The 12,278-nt window shown below is 42.8% G+C and overlaps 1 protein-coding gene across 1 annotated transcript in view; it reads left to right on the top strand.

Annotated features, from left to right (window-relative positions):
- Positions 1-12,278, top strand: part of USP45 (ubiquitin specific peptidase 45) — a 2,087,971-nt gene that overhangs the window by 138,833 nt on the left and 1,936,860 nt on the right. The window contains exon 3 of the mRNA XM_086926622.1: positions 3,182-3,351. Within this exon, the coding sequence (XP_086782748.1) occupies positions 3,182-3,351 (170 nt within the window). The remainder of the gene's footprint in view (positions 1-3,181; positions 3,352-12,278) is intronic.

Consider the following 12,278-nt stretch of genomic DNA (forward strand, 5'->3'; position numbering starts at 1 on the left):
TTATTGTCCTTATTCTCTTTGGGAGTGTATACCAGAGCTTGTGTGTGTGGCACTGAGAGCGAGCATTCACCAGTACAGTTTATATGAAGAGGACTTTACATCCACCAGCCTGCCGCTGCTATGCCTTCCAAATTTAGAGATGTCCGTCAATCCTATCAACACTTGCTATACATTGGTAGGAACCACCATTACTGCTCACTCATGACCGCTCCGTCAAATGTTTCCAAAGTTTATTTTTCAAAAAGGAACTCCCATAGTGGTAGTGTGTATTTGAAAAATTAAAGCAAATACCCGGCCACGCCGTTGGAGTTTTTTCCCATGGTTTGGGGGTAATTTCTTTTTTTTTTTGGGTCCCTTGCCATCAGGTTTTACCTAGCGAAAAATCTGCAAATAAAAGTTTTGTTTCTAGGCTGATGTATCCCCTGCAACTATTTGACAGATAGGTGGGTCCCGGTCCGGTCTACCACTGGGCAGAGAGCCGCCTTGGCCAACTGTGGTTCGCAGGGTAGGTGGGCGGCTGGAAGCCGGCTCTGCCGTCGGGGCTCCCTTTGAATCTGCTGTGTGACGGGCAGCCGGGCCCAGGCTGTGGCAGCACCACCATGCCTGCCTCGGTGTGCCACCTGGGCGCCAGCAGGGTGCAGGCAAGGAGGGAGGACAGCGCAATGGGAAGAGCGGGACGGAGCGGAGCCAAGGAGAGTCGAGTTTATAACCGTGAGAGAGCTTCGTGCTCCGAGGGTATTGTCACAGTAAAAAGAACTTGAAGCATAGGAGAGTCGTGGTTTCACTTTCACGTACACTTTTGTGACAGTACTGGTTTTTGTCATGTGATAGAGTGACTCCGGTACCTCATGGCTCAACCACTGCGCACCGGCCACTTCCAATGCAAACAGCGCAGATGTTGCAAGGGGCTGTCTGCTTCCAAGGGGTCCGGTGCCCCCCAGCTGGGCGATGACACTCCTGCCCCTTCCTGCTGGTGCACCCACCCTGCTCCCTTCCTTCCAGGGTGTCTTGCAGCTCCTCTAACCCCGTGACCAAACCAAGCGCTGCCTCTTCTTGAGGCGCCAAAGTCAGTGTCCCCCCCCCCCCGCCGCTCCCACTTGCACTCCCCTTCTCCTTCCCACCCCAGTCGCGCTGCGACCACGGCACCAACAAATCCCCGCTCCCCCAGCAAGACTTCACCAAGGGGGGGAGCCAGTGCGAGGCTAGCTGAGGACCACGTATTCTGCAGTGCCTGGCGGAGCAGCCCCTGCCCACCCCGCACCAACCCAACCCAACTTGCCGACCGCCCCTTAGGCCATAGCCGGCCCTCCCTGCTCTCCCCATCTGACAAATTACCTTCCACGGACGGCCCCCTCCCTCCTCTAACCCCGTGACCAAACCAAACGCTGCCTCTTCCCTAGGCGCCCAAGCCAGTGCCCCCCACACGCTCCTGCTTGCACGCCCCTTCTCCCTTCCACCCCAGTCGCGATGCGACCTCGCCAGACCCACGCGCCAACAAATCCCTGCTCCCCCAGCAAGACTTCACCAAGGGGGGGGCCAGTGCGAGGCTAGCTGAGGACCGCTAATCATGGCCTCCAGAGAGACGCATTCTCATTTCTTAAGCTGGTGAGACAACAAACTAGGTAAGCGGGAACGTAATGTGAATCCGCAGCAGGGGTGGAAGGTGAAAGAGGACTCCAGTGCTGGTTATTGTTAGCAGGTCAAGCAGCGATGCACCTTTTGGGTGACACAAGTAATAATAACTTTCTTTAGAGTTTTGTGATTTAAAGGTGCTGGCACCACACCTCCTCACTGCCCCCCTCAGTGCACAATACCTCCTTATTGCCCCCTCAACGCACAATACCTCCTCACTGCCCCCCTCAGTGCACAATACCTCGTCACTGAACCCTCAACGCACAATACCTCCTCACTGCCCCCCTCAACGCACAATACTTCCTCACTGCCCCTCTCAGCGCAAATGCCTCCTTACTACCCCTGTCAGTGCACAATACATTATCGCATTTGCAAGATTAAACTAGTGGCATTGTAAATAACAATGCCATTTATTTATCTGTTGTCAAAACCAACACATAAATACAAATGTTGTCATTTACAATGCAATAGCTCTAACGTTTGCAAAGGCGAGACTGTTGCATTGTAAATGCTTGTTTTTTCCAGCTGCCATTAATGATAGTTTGCGTTCACATTAGTCAGGTGTTGTCATTATAGATTAAAATGCACAGTTTGCAATGCCTTATTGTTAATGTTTGGCAGCTGGGTAGCATGATTTCCCTTCCCTGCTTTAGGTCCTAATTATTGCTTCTCCGTATTGTGCACTGAATGTGAATCATGGCTTCCAGGGATCAGATTCTTAAAGTCTGGAAACATCCTAAGTGTGCGAATTATAAAGATTTCTGAATTATTTCCGTATTATACAAACTCTACTTTACCAGGCGTTAGTCAGGGAAAAATCATAACTTACATTGGCAAGTAATAGTGTAATGGTGGAGATGGGTGCCTGTCCTTGGAGAGGGGGTTGGGTAGTCCTGTTACTGGAAAGCCAGCGTGTCTTCATCCTACCTAAGAGATCACAGTACTGTAGGGGAACACATGCATGCCTGTCATCAGTATAGTAGATTGTGTCCGATTTATAAAGCTGTCACAACCAATTTGCATTACTTCCGGTTTGTACTTCTTTAGTAGGTAGTAAAAGTCTTTTGTGTACGGTAGCATTGCTTGTAGCATGCATGCCAACATTTGGACGCCTAAAAGGGAGGTTTAGAAAATAAACAGGAGTAATGTTTTTCCCATTAACTTACTCTGGCTTTAAGGCAATATTAAACTGGGGAAACGTATTGCTATGTTTGCTGGAAAAAAGTCTGTTCAATGCTAAACATTTTATATATTTTTTTTCAGCACTGACTACGGTGTTGTAGTCGGTGCTAGACTAACCAAGATCCCTAGTAACTTGTTATTGTGATTGTTTTTCTTTCTTCCTTCGTATATCACAGCCCAAAATGAATGATAAGAAAGGAACTGTTAATAAGACTGCTGCAAAAGGGGGCAAAGTTTAATGTTTGGGGTCTATTTTGTATTTATCTTATTAGTATGTCCATGTGGTTGTCATTTAGTCTGCCTGATTTCCCCAGTGGTTCTCAGAACACATTGGACAGTAATATATATTATTATTGTTGTTTTAAAGGGTTAACATGCCAACATGTAGGTCAGGCAGTGGACATAAATCAAGTCAAGAGGTCATTGGGGCAGAATGTTTGGTCCATCTGCTGGGACTGTTTGAAGGAGAGAAGAACAAGTGATGGAGAACCAGTGGTTCCCACTGATGTTTGGTTGTGTCTCAAGTGTGGCCACCAGGTAGGTGAATTTTAACAACTTTACACAGGAAATCCTCATTTGTTATGTTTTTCTTAATTGTTAAACAACATTTCTTTCTTTTTTGTTCATTCAGCACTGGGGGCATGGTCTAGTAAAACTGCTTCTAGACCCTGCCCCTTTTAAAGGTTTTGGTTACAACATTCTTAATGCTGATCGTGTACGTGTATTGCACTGGGCAGACATTCTTAACATTTCATTAATTTCCAATTGCATCTTAATGGCTACTGTTTAAATTGAAGAGCTGGTTGTTTTTTTCCCTACCATATTTTCATCTCTGCAACTTCTGTGTAATATTACTAGTAATACTTCAGAGGAGCTCCTGTGTTCGCTGTATTAGACAGCAAAGAGAAAGTTTGCATTGAATGCTCTCACAGTATCTTATCTAGTGTAGTCCTTTAAAGCAGGCACTATCAACAATGCTAGTTTCAACATTCTGTGTGATCCTTTTAAGATTTCTGAACAAATGTTTTTTAAAACATTCACGCTCCTTTCGCTGGGAAACTCCTTTCTAAACTTCTTCCCCCCCCCCCCCCCACAGGAAGTCAGACAGGAATTTGAGTGATACTAGTTTCTAACTAAAGAGCCCGGAGTTTGTTTCTTGTAGAACTTAAAGTCCCCTAGAAATAACACTGCACCCGTAGAGGAGAGGCCCAGTTTGAAGACATTTGCTCTAGTTTTTCTGGAAAGTGTGCAATACGTCCCTCAGGAATAAGCAACCCATGTGGCGCAGCATACTGAAGATTTACAGAACACATCCTCTACACACACATATTTATAAATATGTAGGGGTGTGTGTGTGTATATATATGTATATATATATATTCCGTTTCACAAAACGCTTCAAAAAGCGAACAATGCACTCTTTATCCAGTTTCAAACACCACTTCTTCAGACCAAAAGATCGTATTTCATATTCTCCATATTTTTATTCCAGCATGACAACAGTGCATGGAACCAACCCAACGCGTTTCACTGAACACTCGGCTTGATCACGGGTGAATTGTATTCCTCAAAAACATAATTAAAGTTTCACATACCACTTCCTGGTGTAAACATAAACAAAGGACTATGATTCGTATCAACAAAGGGCCGGCCATATTGGAACAGTGTCCCACTAGTGAAATTGACAGCAGTTCTATCATTCATGTTGCCGAAAAGGGAGTAATAAACATTTTGTAATTTACCCATACAGGATGTTTATATTATCCATTAAATGTCATTCTCAATCCGAAGTGAAAAAGTTCAAGTTGGTGAGTCCCAAGTGGGAATTTTGGCAAAATTCAATTTAGTACCCAAGTGGGGTAATTGTAAATTAATGTCTGTATACGTTGCCCATTAATACATTCCATCTTGCACATTCAATCTTCCTCAGCGGATAATACCTGTATAAAAAGAAACAAGCTCTTCTATTTTCCAGTTCACTATAAGTCCTCAATGATTCGAATCAAAACAGTGCATCACAAACAATAAACCGTAAAAAAAAGTGATAAACATAAGATGTGAGTTAAAACCATGAGGAGCACAAGCAGGAGACTGCGTCACACATATATACAGTTAAAGCTCTAATTGCAGTTGTACTAGTTTACTCGCCCAAGTGCCATTTCAATTCCTCCTCAGAGTTCAACCCCCCAGGTATACGGGTGTCGAGGTCCAGAATGTATTTGCTCTCTAGCTGTCGTAGCCTACGTATTTTATCCCCACCTCTTTTCATGGAGGGTATCTTATCAATCACAAAGAACTTGAGCAGATTGTGATTGCTACGATGCAGTTCTTCAAAGTGCCTGGCTACAGGTGAGTTCTGGTCTTTGTTTTCAATGGCCCGCATATGTTCCAAAATACGTTTCTTCGCAGGAAACATCGTGCTTCCAACGTATTTTTTGGAACACGGGCACACAAGAATATACACCACATATTCGGATAGACAGGTAAGATGTTGTTTAATAGACTTTTCTCTACCTTCAATTGGATAATATACTGTTTTGACATTCTGGCTAAACTTACACGCCTTGCATGTCCTGCACGTGAAAAAGCCTTGTATATCAGATGTTTTCCCTTGTTTGGTAGTTATTTCGTTTTTACTTAGTCTGTCTTTCAAAGAATCTGCTTTCCGATATGTGATGCTCGGATTGCAGCCAACCACACTCGTTAACGTAGGTTCTGTTTTTAAAACATTCCAGTGCTTTTTTAAGCTGCTCTGTACCTGCCAAGATTTGGCATGGTAGGTGGAGATATATCTAACCACCTCCTGTGCCTCCCTTTCTTTCTGTTCTTTGGGGATCAACAGTATATCATGACTTAAACCAGTTGCCTTCAGAAAGGCTTCTTCAGTTACTTGTGGATGATATCCACGTTCTTTGAAGCGTTCCTTCATACATTCTCCCTCCAAAACAAAGTCCCCATCCTTGCTGCAATTCCTCCGGGCCCGGAGGAATTCACCAAACGGGATACTGCGTATTAGGGATCTGGGGTGGCTACTTTCTGCATGAAGCAGTGTGTTACCCGCCATGCTCTTGCGGAATAACTTAGTCACCAGTTTGTTGCCAGCAACTTCAACTTTAAGATCTAAAAACTCCATGTATTGGCTGTTGATTTTGCCTTCCAGACTAAAATTCAAATCATTCTGGTTTAGATCTTGAATAAAACTCTCTGCCAGTGTTTGAGGACCATCCCAGATGATAAACAGGTCATCTATATATCGCAGCCAGGTTTTCACATGGCTGCGATATAGTACATGGGTTTCGGCCACCTGCTGCTCCCAGCCTGCCATGAACAAGTTGGCAAAACTAGGAGCAAAACAAGTTCCCATCGCTGTCCCTTGTCATTGTCTATAATAGACCTCATTAAAGATGAAAAAGTTGTTCTGGAGACAGAACAGCATCATGTCTAAAATCATTGTAGTGTGATCTTTAAAGGAGATGGAACGCTTTTTCAAGAATTGACAACAAGCATCTATACCATCTTTGTGTCGAATTGAAGTGTAGAGGCTGCAAACATCAAGGGAAATGAGTAAAAAACTGTCCTGCCATACAAAATTCTTGATTTTATTAATGAAGTCCCTGCTGTCCTTAAGGTATGATGGTATGGCTTCCACAAAGGGACGAAGGAAAAAGTCAATGTATTTGGACGTGTTCTCCAACAAAGAACCCATGGAGGAGACTATTGGTCTACCTGGTGGTTTTTCGGCGTTCTTGTGGAGCTTAGGTAGCAGGTAGAGTACTGCCACTTTGGGATTCCGATTGAGTAAGAAGGAATATTCATTCCATTCTAACAAGCCTTTTTGTTGCCAATCCTTCAACATCTTAAAATAAGTTGTGTTAGTTTTTTTTAACCATCTGGCTTGAAGAGACCTCATAGCAGTCTGTACAACTCAATTGTCGCATCCCCTCATCAATGTACTTATTTACGTCCATCACAACAACATTACCTCCTTTATCCGGATAACAATGGAGGTATCTTTCTCTAACGATTTGATAGCAAGACGTTCATTTTTACTTAAATTGTCTTTGGACCAACCCTTCTTTCTGGCCAACTGTTTCAGAGATATATATATATATATATCATTTGTTTTCTAATGACCAACTGTGAGCAAGGGCATCCGCCCGAAACGCGTCAGTCCGCTACGCTGTTTGACTTGGTCTAAATAAACATCCATTGCCTTACTTTGGGATTCGAGTGGTCTTTGTTAGCCAGAGGGAGTACTGGAAGTGCAGGACTATCTGCTTGCTCAAATATATATATATATATATATATATATATATATATATATATATATATATATATATATATATATATATATATATATATATAACCAAGATCTCAGCCGAGATCGAAATGCGTCGTAACCGTTTGCCAAAATAAAGCCGTGAATTTTACCTGCATACCTGGTGTGGCTCGTCATTTTTGCCCCGGATCGGCGAAAATCTTCGTGGAAAATATATATATATATATATATATATATATATTCGAGACGATTCCCACCACTTCCAAGCAAACGCCAGGCGAAGAAGGAAACTCAGGCCTCAGCAGCAAATGTTTCCGGCAAGAAGTATTTTATTTGTCACCTCTCACGACGACGCGTTTCGGGCTGTGCAGCCCTTGATCACATTCAGCTAAACTGCGCCATTTTTTTCTTTATAAACAATTAGTGAAAGTGCACACCTGAGTTGCATTTCAGTGAGATTCACAAGATTAAAAGGCATTGAAAAAAGACTGTTCTCATATACTGCCTAGTACTTCTTCTATACCTGACATCAATACTTGCTTCAGTCGCTATTAAAATAATTTATAAAATATCAATACATGTTCATGTGTTGCACATACATTAATTTTATAAATTATAGCGTTCTTTTGCAAAGTCAAGTTATTTAAATACTAAACATTTCTAACTGGATAAATCCAAGTTTGTATCAATGTTACAATGTAACATGATAAATTTGCGCCCATCTTGTATATTGTGAAAATATCCGGATAAATCCAAGCAACCAAGTACTCGATTAAAGTGCGTAGTGCAGACAATTCCTATTGAAAGGACTAATCAGACAGTGCAAAAAAGACAGTGATGTGCAAATGAGCATAAAGAAGTGCAGTGCAATAAATATAATAAAACCTTGATTAATATTATAAAATACAATATACGAATTCATAGCAAGCATGTATAACAATTCATCAATAATAAGATACTCCGTCCGGGTAAAACATTAAAATTGATAAAATTATACAAAAGTAGCTTAATTGCTAAAAATGAGCACATTGCAAAATAGTAATCAAGATAAGGCAGAAAAGGTTGCTGTATATATATATCCATCCTACTGGCGGTCGCCAGTAGGTAGTTATAGTTAGGACCTACTTTCCATAGGGAAACCACAACATTCTATTTGGAATAACTTTGGCGTTGGTGGACGAATCTTCGCGAATTTCTCCAAGAAAATGGCTTGCTCGGCTCTGCTCCTTCCCTGAAAGTGTGGGGGTGATTCGTCAAGTGGGGATTGTGCTTTTTGTTAAATGGTGTAAATCCGTTCAGTAGTTCCTGAGAAAATCAAAAGTAAAATCATAGTGATATCTATAGACAAAGTACTGAACCCATACGGAAATCCTTTCAATTACGAGCACCAGCTGCATGCTGATTGGATGTCAACTGTCTGTCAACACTCCAAACCAGGAAGTGTTGGCAGCCCTCTTGTGCTCGGTAGAACCGAGTCACAGTAAAACAAAGTTGAAAAATAAGAAAAGGGGTCAGTGTGGAAACATCCTGACCTTCTAGGCCTGCTCAGGGGGTCCGTCGTGGATCTTTAGGCCCCCATTAAAAAAAAAAAAAAGAAATCGCGGGGTACAAGTATAGTACGCGTGTGCGGTGGAAAAGGCAAACAAAACTAGAAGTCCGTTTTATTCTTAATTAGCCTCCGGGGTGCCAAATCTCGGGGGCAATTTTTTTCCATAATGGGGGGCTTGTTAAGGCCCCCTGCAGCCCCGGCGACCACCACCCACCTCGGGGTTTTATACACTTTCGCTGCTAGGCCTTTTCCCCTCCTGTGCTAAGCCATTTTTTGGCCATTTGGGTCAGTGTGCGCTTAGGCCCCTGTAACTTTTTAACCACATAAGGAATCCACGTCAAATTTGCGTCCTTTTCTTCCAACATCATAGGGATTCTAAAGATACCCAGGGTTTGTGGATTCCCTTGGAGGGGTCCCAGAAATTAAGCAAAATACAATAATATTTGGTTTTTTTCAGAAAAATTGGGAAAACGGGTTGCAAATGAAAGCCTCTGGGCTTTTCCCTGCAAATGTTATCAAAAAAGGGTTTCTGGGACTGAAATCAGCATTTTCTCAGCTTTTAGGAAATTAGTCTTTTGTCAGAGAACCAACATTTTTCACACAGTTTTGGCATTTTTCTGGGACATAGCCTATTTTTGCTATTTTTAGTGCTTTCAACCGCCTTCCAGTTAATGGTAGAAATTAGTTCGAAAGCAATAATGGATCCTGGAAAGCTATACATTTTAGAAAAGTAGACTACATTCTGAATTCAGAAAGGGGTCATTTGTCTAAATCCATAAAGGTTTCTTTATAGAAATTAACAGTTAAATATTGGAAAAATTAAAAATTAGTTGAAAAAAACAGCCTTTTGTCTCAACGTTTTCACCTGTAACTTCTTGTAATTTTGTAAGCTCTTTGAAAGCAATATACCGTTACATCCGTTAGACCTTCCTGGTTGTGGGGATATACAGGACTTGTAGTTTTGCCAAGAACCCGATGAACCCAGAGCCAAAAACTGAGCAGCAACTTGCAATGGGTTTTTATTATGTACCGGGTATAGAGCAATTATTCTAGGAAAATGTGTACATGGAAAATGCGGTATGAAAGACACCTATATATTTCTGAATTGGGTACAAATTATAGAGTTTAGAAACAGTATATATTTCCACATTTTCGAAATTGGGAATACTCGTACTAGCATGAGAATTATTGGTCATTTTTCAAAATGATTTTTTTTTTTACACAATGTCTTTCATTTTGAAGGGAGAAATGCATGAAAACTCAATAGGTAATAACAGTTGATTTACAAATCTGAATTACTTTAAGTCTCCCGATAAAAACGGTACCTTACTTGTGTGGGTCGGCCTTGTGCCTGTGATAGGAAACGGGGCAAAATGAAACGTGGTCGTACCTCAATTTTGCAGTTAAAAATTGACCCTTTTTTGGCAAAATGCCTACCTGTAGTTTTTGCACCCTAGCTCTGCCGGAACCTAGGGAAACCTAGCAAACCTATACATTTTTAAAAAGTAGACACCCTGGGGAATCCATGATGGGGTGACTTGACTGCTTCCCACCAGGTTCTGTTACCCAGAATTCCTTGCAAACCTAAAAAAGTGTACAAAAAACACATTTCCCCCAAATTTCTGTGGTGGAAATTCTTGAATCTGCGTGGAGCCACAAATTTCCTTCCATCTTGCGTTCCCCAAATTCTTCTTAGAAAAATGGTACCCCACTTGTGTGGGTCGGCCTAGTGCCTGCGACAGGAAACGGCGCAAAACGCAACGTGGTCACACCTCAATTTCGCAGGGACAAATGACCATGTTTTGGCAAAGTGACTAGCTATAGTTTTTGAACCCTAGCTCTGCCGGCACCTAGGGAAACCTAGCAAACCTATACATTTTTGAAAAGTAGACACCCAGGGGAATTCAGGATGGGGTGACTTGACTGCCTCCCACCAGGTTCTGTTACCCAGAATCCCTTGCAAATCTAAAAAAAAATTGACAAAAAAAAGCATTTTCCTCACATTTCTGTGGTGGAAATTTCTGGAATCTGCGTGGATCAACAAATTTCCATCCACCCCGCGTTCCCCAAAGTCTTCTGAGAAAAATGGTACCTCACTTGCGTGGGTCTGCCTAGTGCCTGCCTCGGGAAATGGCGCAAAACACAACGTGGTTGCACCTCAATTTCGCAGTGAAAAATGGACCTTTTTTAGCAAAGTGTGTATCTGTATTTTTCGAACCCTAGCTCTGCTGGCACCTAGGGAAACCTATCAAACCTATACATTTTTGAAAACTAGACACCCAGGGGAATTTAGGATCGGGTGACTCGACTGCCTCCCACCAGGTTCTGTTACCCAGACGCCTTTGCAAAGCTAAAAAATTAGGGAAAAAAACGCATTTTCCTCACATTTCTGTGGTGGAAAGTTCTGGAATCTGCATGGATCAACAAATGTCCACCCACCCCGCGTTCCCCAAAGTCTTATGAGAAAAATGGTACCTTACTTGCCTGGGTCTGCCTAGTGCTTGCAACAGGAAACTGCGCAAAACGCAACGTGGTCGCACCTCAGTTTCGCAGTGAAAACTGGCCCTTTTTTTGCCAAGTGCCTACCTGTAGTTTTTGAACCCTAGCTCTGCCGGCACCTACTGAAACCTAGCAAACCTATACATTTTTGAAAAGTAGACACCCAGGGGAATTCAGGATGGGGTGACTCCACTGCCTTCCAGCAGGTTCTGTTACCCAGAATCCCTTGCAAAGCTAATAAATTGGAAAAATAAACGCATTTTCCTCACATTTCTGTGGTGGAAAGTTTTTTTTAAAACTTTATTTTCAGGTTTTGACATAGATACAAACTTAGAAGGTGCATTCGTATACATAGTCAGAATAGGCATGAAAAAAATAATCCCCAAATGGCTCTCAGTACATTATACAGCATATGACATCGGGCATGAAGCTAGAAATCAGGGACTGCAATATACTCCTATGCAATTTCAGCAGGGTGTGTCATCACATACAATTATATGCATATCAAGGAGAGCAGTGAGACCATGATACATAGGTCCCATAGAGCCTCAGCACTCCTAGCCATTACAAGTTATATGTGCGGTATATCATTCCTATACATTCTCTGACCATGCATCCCTAACACCCCAAGCGATCTTCCTCCAATACGCCCCCCATCTCCCAGGTCTGTATATAAAGGGGCTAGAAGTTTCAAGCTGTCAGCCCGACTACGGGGAGTGATTCCCATCGGTGGTGTCAGCATGAGTGTGATTCAACAGATAGCACTGCAATGGGGCCCAAATGTCGGCCGGCCGGAAGGCCAACTGTAACAGTTCGGCGTATGTTGTAATTTGTTCCTGACAGTAAACGAGCTCATCTATCCATTCCTTAAATTTGGGCGCTCTCCCCCTGCCCCATCTGCACCCCACCCTCCTTTTAGCCACTAGCAACGCCAGCGCTACAAATTTGCGGCGTATAGCTTTGATCGGTTCCACATAACCCAGTAATGCCAGAATCGGAGAGGGCTCCACTTTAACATTAATAATTTCAGAAAGGGCGGTGAACACTTCCTGCCAATATGAGTGGATGCTCGCACATGACCATGCTACGTGTAGAAAGTCCGCTCCAAGCGCATGGCATCGGTTACACTCATCAGAG

Source organism: Lissotriton vulgaris, chromosome 6 (assembly GCF_964263255.1).
Source record: "Lissotriton vulgaris chromosome 6, aLisVul1.2, whole genome shotgun sequence".
NCBI classification, from domain to species: domain Eukaryota; kingdom Metazoa; phylum Chordata; class Amphibia; order Caudata; family Salamandridae; genus Lissotriton; species Lissotriton vulgaris.